Source organism: Pseudophryne corroboree, chromosome 4, assembly GCF_028390025.1.
Source record: "Pseudophryne corroboree isolate aPseCor3 chromosome 4, aPseCor3.hap2, whole genome shotgun sequence".
In the NCBI taxonomy this organism is placed as follows: Eukaryota; Metazoa; Chordata; class Amphibia; order Anura; family Myobatrachidae; genus Pseudophryne; species Pseudophryne corroboree.
This window is the reverse complement of record NC_086447.1, coordinates 146,969,747-146,987,801: the sequence shown is the minus strand read 5'-3', so window position 1 is coordinate 146,987,801 and position 18,055 is coordinate 146,969,747. Positions and strand designations below refer to the sequence as shown.

Sequence of the window (18,055 nt, the reverse complement as noted above, 5' to 3'; positions counted from 1 at the left end):
TTACTTTTTTCATTTTACTCATACTGTAGAACTGAGTGACAAGTATGTTGTGCTCTTATTACTCAGCCTATTTCTCCAGTCCTGTCTCTCTGAGCTCGGTGTCGGTGTCTGGCTCCACCTACTAATCACTGGCATATCTATAATAGGTGCAGTGTCTACGGTGCACATGGGCCTCTCGGGTCCAGGGAGACCTACACCGCACACGTTGCACCCATTTTTTCAGTCTGACATCCACTGCTGAAGACCTGTAAAACCACCTGGAAAATGGCACAGCAGCCATTTTCCCATTGTCTTGCACATGTGCAGTAGGGGGAATTGCTAGGAAAATGGCCACTGTGCCATGAATAGTAGACTTTAGGATTGCCCCCTCCTCTCTTAAAATGCCCCTGCCACTAATCAGAGGTCACTTTATTAATTTGCGTTTTTTTCCGGTACCAATTCACTGTACATGATTTTCTATTTTCTATTCTCTATTTCATGAGAGTTATCCTCTGTGGCTGGGCATATTGTACACATGTCAGTGCCTAACTGTACTAGTCAGAATAGAGAAAAGAAAAGGAAGATGAAAATGTAATTCAGTTCATGGAATCCTTACGTTAGTAAATCCTTTTTGCTCTCTTTACACTGAGGATATTTTGGCTTAGGACTTGGAATTGTGACATCACCAGGGTACCTTCTGTCATCTAGAGCATCATGGAATGGATCAAGATCATCATGCTGCAGAAAAAGAATATCAATATTATTAAAACCTTTTAACATAAAGTACTTTTTAGTTTAAACATGTGATAATGTATTATGTTGTTTTCTGAATAATTGACCATTTAGTACTTATTTCAAAGTAGGGTCACACGTTTTAAGAAGCTGATTATATATTCATATGAAATTAAATGCATTACATTATAACAATTGGTGGGAATTCCCCACAATGGCCATTAACGGCTACGAACGGTTGGTAGAAAGTACTTTGCAACCAGTAACATAACACATTTTCCCTTGTACCCCACAAAGGTATGTAGGAAAATTATCAATGTTTGGCTATGTTAATATACAGTGATGTGCACACAGCCAAACATCATGGTAGCAAAGCTCTGAGGATTGAATTTAACACCATAACTCAATAACTGTCCTCCATGTGCTGGCACCACTCAATGAATGTGTGATTTCAAGCTGACTGACCACTGTAAAGTGGTCTGTGTGCAAACCAACACAGGTTTCTGGCATACTTGTCTACTCTCTCGGAAGTTGCAGGAGACTCACAATTTTTGGGAGAGTCTCCTCCAGCACCCACAGTAGAGTAGGAAAATCTCCCCCATTCCTCGCACTTCCTACAAAAGCCGGCAGGATGGGGGAAAGTCACTGAATTGCGAGAGGCAATTGCGTATGTATAATGGGTGCAATGTATGTGGTGCAAACAGGCCCCTGGGTCCAAAAGGGGCCCACACCGCACCCATTACTTCTATACTTACCTTTCTGGTGTCCATCAGTCTCCATGTGTTGGCCCACTGTTAGTGCTCTGAGCACTAGAGACTCTGGCACAGTGCTAGAGTCTACAGCGATTGTGCAGGTCTTCGAAAAAATGTCCACCGCGCTATTTTCCCAGACACCTGCGCAAGCGCTGTTGTCTCTGGCACTGTGACAGAGTTTCTAGTGCTCAAAGCATTAACAGCGCTGCCGGCTACGGGAGAGGAGGGGGCCCACACACGGATACTGCACACGGGTCCCCTCCTCTGTAGATAAGCCACTGCAAAAAGGGTGGGGCTAAGTGATACGAATGGCGCCATTTATCCCCACCACTGACCCACAAACTGCAACAGTTTACTCGGGTTGACATGTAAGTCCAGTCCTGCCCTTCGAAGCCTCCAGCAGCATCTCCTCTCCGGGCTTCGGCCAGAGAGAAGACAGACAAGAAGGCAAGTATGATTTCTGTAAAGCTGCAGAAGTGTGTGTTTACTACTGTATCGGCAGTCATACAGAACAATGCTTGCAGAGGCACTTCCTCTATAACAAACACTTCCTGTGTAACAAGTGGATGGCAATGATGCAACTTCCAGCATCCACATACAGCATACATTTACTAACAACATGAAGAGGAGCACTGCCTGTTGCGTCCTAAGAACGAACCGGGCAGATCTGCAGCATCTCTGCTGGTTGCAGAGTACTATTCCAGGTAGCTGCAGTCCAAACACAGATGAAGTGGGACAGCAATGTTGCAATCCCTATGGCTCTAGCCTTGGGCAGCGGCACCGCTTATGTAGCTCTATCTATGGACCTGACTCAATCTTTACCTGGGGCTCTAGATTTACAAACAAGTGCAAAAAGTTATATATTTTATCTAACTGGTATCGGACTGTACTCATTCCCACAAAGCCAACTGTGACATTATTTCTGGACATAGGTTTGCTTGATACAGTACCTCAAGAATGAAACAGCTGTTAAGGGATTTAAAGTAGTGACATGAGAATGAAATGACATATGTACACACTGAGGGTTATTCACCAACAATGCAAAAGTGCAAATGTACAGTAACGTACCACAGACAATTAGCTTTAATCATACTAGTGTGCAGGTTACTGTTTATTTGAACTTTTTTAGTAAGTAAAAAGCCAACATGGCTTCCTACCAGTTGAGAAGAATGTACAGAACCATGCACGATGATAATAAAGCATGTTTTTACATTTAAATTGAATATCCCAGCTAAACATATCAGTCATTTGTCACAAGACTGGACTGTAAAATAATTCTTAGCCACGGTGGACTGTTCATGGGAATAATCTGAACTGCAGCTGTATGCCAGCTATCAATGGACTCATCTACTGCAACTCCTCTGAATGACCATGAGCATCTGTGCATGTATGATGATTGGTGTAGCTCAAAACTTTACTGTGTCTGCGTCTCAGCATGGACTACAGGTGGTGCTACAGGAACTGGTATAAAGGCGACTGAGATAAAGATAAAGTAGAAACACCAGGGTCTTCTGATAACACTTTACTATTATTATTATTATTATTATTATTATCCTTTATTTATATGGCGCCACAAGGGTTCTGCAGCGCCCAATTACAGAATACATAAACAAATCATCAAAACAGGAAAACAGCAACTTACAGTTGACAACAATATAGGACAAGTACAGGGTAACTAAACATAGCTGCATCAGCAGATGACACTGGAATAAGTATCAGGTGGCAGAAGACTGCTGGATTTGATGCAGCTGAAGACTATTAAAGTAAGAAAAAGGATAAGCTCATGAGGGAAGAGGGCCCTACTCGTGAGAGCTTACATTCTAAAGGGGAGGGGTAGACAGACTGGGGTGACACAGACCGAGTGCATAGAGAGCGTGAAACAGAGGGTTAAGATGAGATTTGGCTGGGTTTGGTGAAGAAGTGGGTCTTGAGAGCCCTTTTGAAGTTTTGTAGTGAGGTGGAGAGTCTGAGGGGTAGAGGTAGGGAATTCCAGAGAAATAGAGCAGCATGTGAAAAATCTTGGAGGTAGGAGTGGGAGGAAGTAATCAGTAGGCAGGAGAGTCGGCGTGCATTAGCAGAGCGAAGAGGATGGGTGGGAGTGTAAAGGGAGATAAGGTCAGAGTTGTAGATAGGAGAGGAGTAGGTGAGGGCTTTTTGAGTGTGAGAAGCTTGAAATGGGTTCTGAAAGGGAAGGGGAGCCAGTGAAGGTCTTGTAAGAGAGGAGAGGTGGATGTAGTGCATTTGGTGAGGAAAAATGAGCCAGGCATCAACATTGAGGATAGATTGGAGTGGAGAGAGGTATTTGTCAGGAATGCCGGTCAGGAGGAGATTACAGTAGTGCAGTCTGCAGAAGACCAGTGAGTGGATAAGAGTCTTAGTAGCATCCTGGGTAAGAAAGGGTCTGATCCTGGAAATATTTTTTAAATGAAAACGGAAGGCTTGCGAGAGGTGCTGAATGTGTGGTTTGAAGGAGAGGGAGGAGTCAAGGATTACTCCAAGACAGCGCACTTGGGGGCTAGAGGAGATAGTAGTGCCATCAATAGATAATGAGATTGTAGGAGGTGAGGTTATGCGGGAGGGAGGGAGGATGATTAGCTTGGTCTTAGACATGTTAAGTTTAAGAAAGCACTGGGATATCCAAACAGAGATAGCAGAGAGACAGTTGGAGACATGAGTGAGGAGAGCAAGGGAGAGGTCTGGAGAGGAAAGATAGATTTGAGTGTCATCAGCATAGAGATGATATTGGAAACCAAAAGAACTAATGTGCTTACCTAGTGAGGACGTATAGAGAGAGAAAAGAAGAGGACCAAGGACAGAACCTTGGGGTACACCTACAGTTAGTGGAAGTGAGGGGGTGGTGGAGTCATGAGAGGAGACAGAGAATGAATGGTCAGAGAGGTAGGAAGACCGCCAAGAGAGGGCAGTATCACGCAGACCAATGGAGTGAAGGATTTGCAGTAGGAGAGGGTGGTCCACAGTGTCAAAAGCAGCCCTATATATTGCCTACAGATATCTTGTCATTATCATTATCAACCTAATGTAAAAACTGAGTGGGCTGATGTATCAAGCAGTGAAAGAGTGCAGCAGTGGACCAGTATTGAAGTTGCCCATAGCAACCAGTCAGCTCTGAGGTAGAATTTTTTAATTACATTCTAAAAAAAAAAAAAAAAAAGCTGATGTGCCTGTTTTCAACTGGGCAAAGGTTTGGAACATTTTACCACTTTCACCCCTTAGGAGTCAAATTTTTAAAAATCCCTGCTTAGTGGGTGGCTGCAAATAACTGTCACAGTTTCCAGACCACCCAGCAGGCTACATGTTCCAGGTCACTTAGCAGGTGCACAGGGAAAGTGGTGATGCATTGTAAATGACAGGTGGACATTTTGTCACAGAACTCCGAAATGAAGCAAACAATTACAACACCTACAGACCAAAACTTTTAATTTGGTATATTATGTGCCCTGCTCAGACAAAGCATCATAGAAATCTGTCACTCATAAGAGTCGTTCTTCTGCTATTAATATATAGATGATAGGTAGAAGTTGATGCTATGGACAACTTCTCAACTGGTCCACTTCTCCACTCTTTTCATTGCTTAATACATCACCCCCTGAATAGGAGATGTATCAAACCTTCTAAAGAGGACATGTGGAGAAGCTGTCCTAAGCAACCAATCAGATGGTATATTCTATACAATGATAGCTTAAATCTGATTGGTTGCTATGAAGGTAGCTGCCTATATTTCTTACTGATGCATGATGTTTGGCCAGTGATTTACGAAGGCTACAGTGGATGATGACAAATGTATACACATAGGTGGTTAGATTAATCCAGGCATTGCCCCGTGTCTCTGTTTTTCTGTTAATTATACATGAAAATGCTGTAATACAGGGGGAGATGTACTAAGTCTTGGAGAGAGATAAAGCGGAGAGAGATGAAGTACCAGACAATCAGCACCTAACTTCCTTGTTGTAGGACGTGTTTGAAATATGAGAGTTAGGAGCTGATTGGTGGGTAGTTTATCTCTCTCCACTTTATTACTCTCCAAGGCCTACAACATCTGCCGCTGTGACAATCTTTTTCCTATATTCTGAACTCAGAAACATTCACGCTGTCTCACTGTGGGAACACATTCAGCAATAGTATGTAACGTATACAGAGTACAATATATTTATAGACACTATGGCCAATATTTACTAAGAATTCGAGTCCCAATCCGGGAATTCACTAAGCAGCAATCTCGGCAGTGTCTGGTCTATTCGTAATGGTTTGAATGACAACGTTCAGAATTACGAATGAATAGACCATCGGTCAAACGCGGCTGTTATTTCATAGAATACGGGCATTCACTATTCATTCGTATTTGGGTGTTAGTTTCTGAGTGCTCAAGTGCGGGTCTGTTTTTTTCCGATTCGTTAAAAAAAAACAGCAAAAAAAATAGACCTGCTTTTTCCAGTTGAGTTTGGATAACTATGCACGGATCAGTGAGATCTGTGCATGGTTATCTATGGGAAAGAGTCTGTTTAGTGTAAAAACTGGAAAAAAAATTGCGTGGGGTCCCCCCTCCTAAGCATAACCAGCCTCGGGCTCTTTGAGCCGGTCCTGGTTGAATAAATATGGAGAAAAAAATGACAGGGGTTCCCCCATATTTAATCAACCAGCACCGGGCTCTGCGCCTGGTCCTGGTTCCAAAAATATGGGGGACAAAAAGCGAAGGGGTCCCCCGTATTTTTGAAACCAGCACCGGGCTCCACTAGCCAGGTACATAATGCCACAGCCGGGGGACACTTTTATACTGATCCCTGCGGCCCTGGCATTACATACCCAACTAGTCAACCCTGGCCGGGGTACCCTGGAGGAGTGGGAACCCCTTAAATCAAGGGGTCCCCCCTCCAGCCACCCAAGGGCCAGGGGTGAAGCCCGAGGCTGTCCCCCCCATCCAAGGGCGGCGGATGGGGGGCTGATAGCCTTTTGTAAAAATGTGAATATTGTTTTTAGTAGCAGTACTACAAGTTCCTGCAAGCCTCCCCCGCAAGCTGGTACTTGGAGAACCACAAGTACCAGCATGCGGTGGAAAACCGGGCCCGCTGGAACCTGTAGTACTACTACTAAAAAAATACCCCCCAAAAAAACAGGACACACACACCGTGAAAGTATAAGTTTATTACATACATGCACACCTCCATACACACATACTTACCTATGTTCCCACGAGGCTCGGTCCTTTTCTCCATGTAGAATCCTTGGGGTACCTGTGAAAAAAATTATACTCACATAATCCAGTGTAGAATCCGACCTTTGAATAATCCACGTACTTGGCAAAAAAATAAAACGGAAACCCGACCACGCACTGAAAGGGGTCCCATGTTTACACATGGGACCCCTTTCCCCGACTGCCAGGACCCCCCCTGACTCCTGTCAAAGAGGGTCCCTTCAGCCAATCAGGGAGCGCCACATCGTGGCACTCTCCTGATTGGCTGTGTGCTCCTGTAGTGTCTATCAGGCAGCACACGGCACAGATACAATGTAGCGCCTATGCGCTCCATTGTAGCCAATGGTGGGAACTTTGCGGTCAGCGGTGAGGTTACTTTCGGTCAACCGCTGTCCGCAAAGATCCCACCATTGGCTATAATGGAGCGCATAGGCGCTACATTGTATCTGTGCAGTGTGCTGCCTGACAGACACTACAGGAGCACACAGCCAATCAGGAGAGTGCCACGACGTGGCGCTCCCTGATTGGCTGAAGGGACCCTCTTTGACAGGAGTCAGGGGGGGTCCTGGCAGTCGGGGAAAGGGGTCCCATGTGTAAACATGGGACCCCTTTCAGTGCGTGGTCGGGTTTCCGTTTTATTTTTTTGCCAAGTACGTGGATTATTCAAAGGTCGGATTCTACACTGGATTATGTGAGTATAATTTTTTTTACAGGTACCCCAAGGATTCTACATGGAGAAGAAGACCGAGCCTCGTGGGAACATAGGTAAGTATGTGTGTATGGAGGTGTGCATGTATGTAATAAACTTATACTTTCACGGTGTGTGTGTGTCCTGTTTTTTTTGGGGTATTTTTTAAGTAGTAGTACTACAGGTACCAGCGGGTCCGGTTTTCCACCGCATGCTGGTACTTGTGGTTCTCCAAGTACCAGCTTGCGGGGGAGGCTTGCTGGGACTTATAGTACTGCTACTAAAAACAATATTCACATTTTTACAAAAGGCTATCAGCCCCCCATCCGCCGCCCTTGGATGGGGGGACAGCCTCGGCCTTCACCCCTGGCCCTTGGGTGGCTGGAGGGGGGGACCCCTTGATTTAAGGGGTTCCCACTCCTCCAGGGTACCCCGGCCAGGGGTGACAAGTTGGGTATGTAATGCCAGGGCCGCAGGGATCAGTATAAAAGTGTCCCCCGGCTGTGGCATTATGTACCTGGCTAGTGGAGCCCGGTGCTGGTTTCAAAAATACGGGGGACCCCTACCCTTTTGTCCCCCGTATTTTTGGAACCAGGACCAGGCGCAGAGCCCGTGGCTGGTTGATTAAATATGGGGGAACCCCTGTCATTATTTTCTCCATATTTATTCAACCAGGACCGGCTCAAAGAGCCCGAGGCTGGTTGTGCTTAGGAGGGGGGACCTCACGCAATTTATTTCCGATTTTTTAAGACTTTAATCAACTTTTTAAGGTACACAATGAAGCCCTGCATGGATCTCACAGATCCGGCCGGGATTACTTGTGTTTTGTCAGGCAGTGTTTTACTCATCACTCCCGTAAAACACTGCCTGATATTACGAATCACATCGACATCGGAAAAAACGATTGTGTAAAACTCGGCAGCTTAGTGAATGATCGTATCAGGATTCAAAAAGTTGCAGTAAAATGCACCCGATACCATTCGAGTTCAAACACCCTTCAAAACGGCAAAAACACGAATCTTTGTAAATATACCCCTATAAGTGAGAGTATAAGCCATATACATTTTACAGAAGCTAAAATACTCCTACACCAAAGTTAGTCATGTTCCTAGTCGTGTGGTTTCAGCCTCCTCCATAATGATGCAGCCATTTGGCTGCGGGTACTGGAGGCAAAAATAGGTTCAAATATGCACTTTAAAAAATGGTTCAGGAGATTTTGTGATGAGTCATTGGTATTTGCTATATCTATCTATATATATATATATATATATATATATATATATATTTATTTATACACTGCTCAAAAAATAAAGGGAACACTTAAACAACACAATGTAACTCCAAGTCAATCACACTGTCCACTTAGGAAGCAACACTGATTGACAATCAATTTCACATGCTGTTGTGCAAATGGAATAGACAACAGGTGGGAATTATAGGCAATTAGCAAGACACCCCCAATAAAGGAGTTGTTCTGCAGGTGGTGACCACAGACCACATCTCAGCTCCTATGCTTTCTGGCTGATGTTTTGGTCACTTTTGAAAGCTGGCGGTGCTTTCACTCTAGTGGTAGCAATAGACAGAGTCTACAACCCACACAAGTGGCTCAGATAGTGCAGTTCATCCAGGATGGCACATCAATGCGAGCTGTGGCAAGAAGGTTTGCTGTGTCTGTCAGCTTAGTGTCCAGAGCATGGAGGTGCTACCAGGAGACAGGCCAGTACATCAGGAGATGTGGAGGAGGCCGTAGGAGGGCAACAACCCAGCAGCAGGACCGCTACCTCCACCTTTGTGCAAGGAGGAACAGGAGGAGCACTGCCAGAGCCCTACAAAATGACCTCCAGCAAGCCACAAATGTGCATGTGTCTACTCAAATGATCAGAAACAGACTCCATGAGGGTGGTATGAGGGCCCGACGTCCACAGGTGGGGGTTGTGCTTACAGCCCAACACCGTGCAGGACGTTTGGCATTTGCCAGAGAACACCAAGATTGGCAAATTCGCCACTGGCGCCATGTGCTCTTCACAGATGAAAGCAGGTTCTCACTGAGCACATGTGACAGACGTGACAGAGTCTGGAGACGCCAAGGAGAACGTTCTGCTGCCTGCAACATCCTCCAGCATGACCGGTTCGGCAGTGGGTCAGTAATGGTGTGGGGTGGCATTTCTTTGGGGGGCCGCACAGCCCTCCATGTGCTCGCCAGAGGTAGCCTGACTGCCATTAGGTACCGAGATGAGATCCTCAGACCCCTTGTGAGACCATATGCTGGTGCGGTTGGCCCTGGGTTCCTCCTAATGCAAGACAATGCTAGACCTCATGTGGCTGGAGGGTGTCAGCAGTTCCTGCAAGACGAAGGCATTGATGCTATGGACTGGCCCACCCGTTCCCCAGACCTGAATCCAATTGAGCACATCTGGGACATCATGTCTCGCTCCATCCACCAATGCCACGTTGCACCACAGACTGTCCAGCAGTTGGCAGATGCTTTAGTCCAGGTCTGGGAGGAGATCCCTCAGGAGACCACCCGCCACCTCATCAGGAGCATGCCCAGGCATTGTAGGGAGGTCATACAGGCACATGGAGGCCACACACACTACTGAGCCTCATTTTGACTTGCTTTAAGGACATTACATCAAAGTTGGATCAGCCTGTAGTGTATTTTTCCACTATATATATATATATATATATATATATCCATGCAAGCAGAGGCACTCAACAGACTGATAAGGTAAACGTACAGCCTTTATTACGGTCCTACGCCGTTTCGGGGTGATACCCCGTCTTCAGGGACAAGCAATACAAATAACATACAACAAACCACATCTAATATACCCTATCTAACAAGTATTAACAATGTCTAACATCACTCACCTGTCCGTAATAAAGGCTGTACGTTTACCTTATCAGTCTGTTGAGTGCCTCTGCTTGCATGGATATACAAAGGACTTCACACATCCTGAGATGGCACCACAGCAAGTAATTTTTCCCTGCAAGGAGTGCCGAGCCTGACCGCTGCATATATATATATATATATATATATATATATATAAAACAAATAACTCCGGCACTCCAGATGTTCCATAGGGACCAGCTTGCTCTGGTGTCTTCCTCCGGGGGGTGACCCCAGTGCATGTACTGGAACAAATGAGGGGTAAATTCACTGCTATTTAAGTTTGTTGTTACACTTGTGCAGTTATCCTGACGAAGGGGAGGCGGTCCCCGAAACGTAGATAGCACTAATACACGTTTGCTTGTACTTCAAAGTCTTTGAGTGCCGCCTCATTTGTTCCAGTATATATATATATATATATATATATATATATTTTATATATATAAAGCCTATTGGCTACATAAAGCCTATTGACTACATGAATGTGGGTGTAATATTAAGGTAGGAATCAGAGTTGTCAGAATGAGGGAGGGGGTTCAAGAGACCACCTCACCCCCAACATTTGAGAGGCACCAGTCAATGCACTGGGTTGCGGGGCGCCATCTAAGGTTACCATGGGAGGTGTGTCTGTGTAATCTCTGGGATCAGTACGAAATCCCGCCGGATGGGATCTCTGCGGTTGGAATACCGACACTGGGATCCCGACTGGAACAATCCCAAGAGGGGGGCGAGCGCAACGCAGCCCCTTGCGGGCTCACTGCGCTCGCCACACTCGGCACACTAATTTATTCTCCCTCTATGGCTGTCGTGGACACCCACAGAGGGAGAATATGTGCCGGTCGGGATCCCGGTGTCGGTATTTCGACCGCCGGGATTCTGTCCGGCGGGATCTTGACCGCATCCCTAATCTCTGTACGAAGATAATCTCCTTGCTGGTGGCTCCACTTCCTCCCTCTACACAGCCATTCTCCGCCTGCCTCCTGGCTCCGACCCCTACAGAATGTGGATAGTTACTCTGGACTGGGGTCACCTTTTCCCACTCAGCTCCCCCTTTGTCCCTTCTCTCTCCCCACATTGGACCCAAACCCCCTCGACCCCCTGCATGGGACAACCCAACCCCCCACCGGGCTTAGCTAAAAATTTACCCTGCTAAAGGGAAGAGCCAAGTCTCAATACCATCCATGCCTACCTTCACACAGGATGGGAGCTATGAGTGGATCCTCCAGATCCTTCCCTGATAACAGCCACTCACGCATGTGCCATCTAATGACTGCTGATGTGATCACTTTACTTTATACATCTCAAGGTCAGGCCATGATCCGATCGCCATACATGGATATATATTTGCCAAAATAAAATTTTATCTTGGTCCCCCCAACCTGAAAATGTTCTGGTGCCCCTGATAGGAATAACACATTTAATATGTAAATTGTCTAGTGTTTCAGCCACTAAAAGAAAAATTATTTGGTTATCAGTCGGTGTATCACTTATATCCACCGGTCCTATAAATCACGGTTTCCATGTTTGGCTATGGAACCATACAAGCACTCTTATTTTCTCTCTACTAGGGCTCAGTGGTGTTCAGACTTTCCTTCCTGTGTTGACTGAGGTCAGCATGGATACCAAGATGAATAGGGTGCTTTTATAGCTGACCTGAAGCTTAATGAATATTCAGAGGATTTAAATGAGTATTCAAACAAAGAAATATGACAAATGATGAAGTGCAACAGGTTAATTTGCTCCAAGCTAGTTATACAGGATGTAGTTACATTGCTGACAGTCGGGTTCCCGGCGGTCAGGATACCGACACCAGAATCCCGACCACTGACAATGCCGCCAGCCGGAATCCCAGCTAACAGGGGTTATTCCCACTTGTGGGAATAGAACCTGTGGCGATCGCAGCATGCCACCGAGCCCGCAGCGTGGTGAGTGCAGCGAGCCCGCAATGGGCTTCGTTGTGCTCGCCCCACTGCCGGCATTCTAGAGTCGGGATCCCAGCATCGGTATGCTGATCGGATCCAGGCCACCTGCATCCCATACCCAATGCAGTTACTGTAGTAGTCAATTATGAACTTGAAACAAACCAATTGATGTAAAACAAACAACTGACTTGTAACAAGGAAGTGCCTTTTTTTCTGATCTGTACAATCTATATTCCACAACACCATAATAGAAACATGACAACTTTCTAAAGATACCGCAATCAACCTCCTGACGAACCATGAACCAGTTTTATGTTTCTTTTCAATTTACTGCCACCATCCTTCTGATCTTACGCAATTAAGGGTCATTTTTTAAGCATTCCAACTTTCACAGATGCAACAGGAGTATCATAGTCCTAAGGTTGCATAGTAAAATGTTATATAGTATTCTTATTATTAGCAGTAGTAGTAATAGTAGTAGTAGTAGTAGTAGTAGTATTATCATCAGTATTAGTGAAATGTTTCTAGGACTGTAAACTTCATTATCTTAATCTTATTTAAGTTTGTATTTCACATTTTTGGGCCTATTTATCAGTATATGGCACTATAGCTGATTTTCTTGAGTTGCTTATCACAGAGATACAGTATGTAGTCAACTATCACCATAACCGATCAATAAAATTGTTGCCAAGTCAGTGTCCACAGTGACACACAGCTGCCTCAGCGACACACAGTTGCTTGATTGTCACACAGCTGCCTCAGTGGCACACAACTGCCTCAGCGACACACAACTGCCTCAGTGACGCACAACTGCCTCAGAGACACACAACTGCCTCAGCTACACACAGCTGCCTTAGTGATACACAGCCATCTTGGTGAAACATGCCTGACAGTGGTAAGCCATACAGTAACTTCACCAAGCCAGTCTTGGGGAACGTGGATGTACATTACCAGTGATAGCAGTATGGATGGTATAATGGTTAGTATTACTACCTCACAGCAATGTGGTCATGGGTTTGATTCCACCCATGTCCCTAACTGTGTGGAGTTTGTATATTCTCCCCATACTTCTGTGTGTAAGTGTGTGTATGTTTATGGCAGACTAGAGGGTCCAAGTGGTTCTTATCTTCCATCAAATTCTATGCTTCTCTAGCGATAATAAAGGAAGGATTGATATGATCTAGAGAGAAGTGGTTTGGATTTTAGCAAGTTCAAATGCTCCCAAACTCCCAGGGTTCAAGTAAATCTGTTTGTTGTATAATTTTCTTTTGACTGTTCTGTGCACTCTACCTACCGCAGTGCGCTCTGTAGCCCAGTGTGCATGCATAAAAGCGGTCTGACGCCACACAGTGTGAGCCGAGCTGCCAGTTAAAAAAGGAAAAATGAAAATATATATTATTGTATAATTGGTACTGTTCTGTACACTCTACCTACCCCAGTATGCTCAGTACTCCAGTGTGCTTTGTTTACTTCCTGTAAGCCCTGTGACTCCACACATTGTGAGCTGAGCTGAAGGTTAAAAAAATAAAAAATATATTGTTGTGTAATTTGTTTGTACTATTCTGTGCACTCTACTTACCTCAGAATGCTCTGTACCCCAGTGCGCTTTGTTCACTTCACTTAAGCCCTGTAACTCCATACAGTGTGAGCTGAGCTACCAGTTAGAAAATGGATAACAATCAATTTAGAGAACAGCAGGAGCAGCAACCAAATACAATTGCTGCAGCTGCTGCAACCAGTCATGATAATGATATTAGTAATATAATGTCAACTAAAGCCGATGTTCAAGGGCATAGAAATTTTAAGTCAGGGCATCTGAAATAAAAAAAATCAATGTTTTACGGGGGTAAAGACAAAAACACCTCTATTAAAGGGAAAGTTTAGCATACAAAAACTTAAAATTGACAACATGCCATTCATCACATGCAGTGGCAAATAAAAGCTCAGGCCTTGGCCTTTATTTATGAGTAGTAGTTCTGAAACTGTCAGTGAGGCATCTTCTTCTGCCTCCCATGATGATGCAAGATCTTTCCACTCAGAGTCTAGAAAAGTTGTCAAAAAAATGAAAACCACTAAGACAGTAGAACAAACTGTGCATTCAAAAACAGAAATATCAAAAATCTCTGAGGAGAGTCTAAGGGGTAAATTTACTAAGGTTGGAGTATTTTAGAATTGGTGATGTTGCCCATAGCAACCAATCAGATTCTATCTATTCTCTTCTAGAAACAGCTAGAGAAATGTTGAGCAGAATTTGATTGGTTGCTATGAGCAACATCACCAGTTCTAAAAAAAACTCCCACCTTAGTCAATTTACCCCTAAGTGTTTCCATAAGTGATATGTGTGAACCTGAACTTTCTGATACTGTAATCATAGAGAAGCCTCCTTCCACCATTTCTGTACCATTTGCAAATGTGGAAATGAGCAGCACAAGTCAAACTGCTGTCATAGAAATTGAGGATGCTACTGTGGAAGTGCAAGAGGATGAGGGGGATATTTGCTTAGCTGACACCAGTGCTAATGAGGATGTTGCTGATGAGGAGGAGGATGTTGTTTGTGTAAGTCAGGAACCAGTGAAAGTGGCTCTTGGCCATGATAAGTAGAAGGTCATTGTCATGCCTGGGCATAGGACACACAAATCCAGCTCTTATGTGTGGAGTTATTTTTACCTAAATTCTTACAATAATTATCAAGCCATCTGTGGTGTTTGTAAAGCCACAGTAAGAAGGGATAGGGACGTTAACCATCTAGGAACCTCATCCCTGTTACGTCATTTGCAGTAAGCTCATGAAACGTTATTCAAATCTTCAGAAATTGGTGCTAGAAAATTACAATAAACAGTCCAGCTTCAGCTAGCTCTCTTCTGTCAACTAGATCCCAGCACCTGAAATCTCCACTGCCAACACCTTCATCTTCAATATCCTTGGTAATGATCAGAGGTAGTCCAGCATCCAGTTTGTTATGGCTAGGTGACTCTTCACCTATCGAGGATTCTTCAGAAGAATCCTTCAGTGCTAGGCCTGCTGCTGGGGATAGATCTTCATCTCAGAATCAAGATGACTTCTATTTTTAAAAAACTATTGACTGTGAAACAATCCTTTGCAAGAGGAAGCAAGTATGACAGCACTCACACAGTCGCACAGTGGATCACTGACACCATCATGGCTATGTTAGTATTAGATCTGCATCCAATATCCACCATTAAAGCAGTGAGTTTTACACAGTTAATTGAGGTCCTGTGTCCCTGGTATCAAATTCCATCTCAGTTCCATTTTACCCAAAAAGCCATTCCTCAGCTGTTACAGGACATTTTAAAAAAAACTAATTATTGTCCTACACAGCTATGCAACAAGCCATGACATTGGGAGAGGAAGGGAGTGTACAGTAGTCCAGCACAGTGGAGAATACTTTCTGTCTTGTGCAAGGTGCTCAAACCCTTTGAAGTAGCCACCTGTGAAGTGAGTTTAGACACTGCTTGCTTGAGTCAGGTCATTCCCCTAATTAGGCTTTTGATAAATCAACTCAAGAAATTGAAGGAGGAGATGAAACGAAGTGATTCCGGTAAGTATGTTGGACTTGTAGATCAAGTCCTTAATTCACTTTCCTAGGATCCAAGGGTTGCCAATATCTTGAAAACAGATCACTACATTTTGGCGACTGTGCTTAATCCTAGATTTAAGTCGTACATCGAGTCTATCTTTCCAATTGACCCATATCATAAGAGATGCAAAAAGCTCCTGGTGAGCAAGTTGTACATGACACAACAACATCTCCTCCTTCAGGTTCTCTGGCAGCTACCAGGAAAAAACTCAGTCAACAAAATATTTTGACATATTGCCTAAAATTAGTGACACCTCTATATTTGTGACCATCTAATGCGGTCACCATCCAAAGAATAGTGGATTATTTCTGTGGCACTGTACAAATAGGCATGCCACAGAGTACCTTTGACTGCTGTAAGGAAAAAAAAAAGCAATTTGGAAGCCCATTAATTAAGTGGCCCATTCACAGTGTGCACTCAGAAAGCGTTTTCATTACAGCCAGGGACCTTATCTGTTATCAGTATAGGAGGCTACTTCCTCAAAATGAGGAAAAGATGATGTTAATTAAAATGAATTACAAATTCCACGAGGAGGACCTTTACCGGCAATTGCATAAAAGTACAGAGACTTCTGTAATGCTGGATTCCAGTGGGGATGAGTTGATATTGTGTGAGGATGATGTACACACTTATGAGGGTGAGGATGAGGATGGTAGTGACAGTGACAACTTGCCACTGCAGATCTGTTAGCTTAGCTGCCTTAAGCCCATTGGTAGCTTGTTTTGTGGGGGCCCATACAAACCAAGCACTTGAGCCACAAAGTGGTAGTCCCTGTCGCTGAAGTTCTTGGTTTGTTACACTGTGCATGTCCTTTTTAAAAGGATGGGTTGGAGAGTCCAAGGACAATTCCATCATGCACCACTTTACATTTCTGCACTGCTGTGTGGCAATGTTTCAGCTCGCTGCAACCTTTGGCCTAAACTGGATGAAAACAATATTGTGAGCTGTGTGGTGATCAAAATTGACTGGAAATTACTGGAAATTAATGTTATAGAGGTTATTGATACTGTAGGAACAAAAAAGGGCCAAAATTATGTGATTTTAGCTTTTTTTGTCATTTAAAAAAAAAATACAAAATCAAAACCAGTAATGGCGTTTAGGTAAAACCAAAAGTGGACGATGACTTAGAAGCAAAACCAATACCAGTAAAAATGGTGTGGCGCACATCTCTAATATGATCTTTACTATATAGGTTTCCCCAGAGTAAGAGGAAGCTTTTTTCTGCAACATCTGGTGTATCATTTTGCTGGCTGGGATAACTTCCGATGTTAGCAGTACTATCTCCAGTGGTGGTAACCCACTGATAGGTAAGGTAAAGCATATATATATATAAGATAGGGCTTTTCACCATTTAATACATAGAAATCTGTGACAAAAATTGACTGAAGTATACTGTATATACACGTCTATGTAGTAGCGGTATATACACATGCTATATACTGGCTGGGATATACAGTATAGATATAATGCAGCAGATATTTTAAAATTTTCCTGCATACTTTATATTAACTACAATATATGATACTTATGGTGAGAAATATAATAATGTAGCACAACGCGTTTTCCTAAGTGTAGTTGCTGCTTTTTGTTTTAAATATTGTGCATCGATAAGTTCATGTCACAAATGCAATGAGGGGAATGTAATACAGTGCGAGTACCAGGAAGTGCGGGACTTTGTCCGAGTTCTCACATATTTTTAAAGTGGCAATCAGTTACCCAGCAAAACCAACCTTGTTTTGCTGTGTAACGGATTGCCGCTTTAAAATATTTGAGAACTTGGACGAAGTCCCGCACTTCCTGGTTCTCATACTCTTTATTACATTCCCCCCAATGTCTTGTTGTGGTTAGGTTTAGAGTAAAATAGTACTGTTGACATGCATAATTTTCACATGTTGAACATATTATTTTTGTTAAGTGAAAAATATCTACCCCATAATACACTAGGAATGCCCATGCAAAATATGTCACACACAAGAGCTTCCACTGCAATGCACAAGCAGACATTGCCACTGTCATCTATGTTCACTTGACCCCCTCTGTGTGTGTAGTGAGGTTAGTATACTGTACCTACTTACATACTTTTACATATACACTTTGATGCCTGGGACTGATTTGCACAGCATCAGCTAGGAATAACAATAATGTCATTTTTTTTGTTAAAAAATGCTTCTTTGCAACTACTGATAACGTACAGCACATGCCTGTTTCACAGTGCTTATAAGCCAGATTCAGAGATGGATGCTAAGTGCACAGCAGCTGAGATATAAAGGCAGCAGGAGCCACT

General features: G+C 43.9%; 1 protein-coding gene across 10 annotated transcripts in view; it reads right to left on the bottom strand.

Annotated features, from left to right (window-relative positions):
* MYT1L (myelin transcription factor 1 like) overlaps positions 1 to 18,055 on the bottom strand; it is a 760,642-nt gene that overhangs the window by 48,145 nt on the left and 694,442 nt on the right. For all 10 annotated transcript variants that reach the window (XM_063915489.1, XM_063915485.1, XM_063915480.1 and 7 more), the window contains one exon: positions 596 to 717. In XM_063915489.1, the coding sequence (XP_063771559.1) occupies positions 596 to 717 (122 nt within the window). The remainder of the gene's footprint in view (positions 1 to 595; positions 718 to 18,055) is intronic.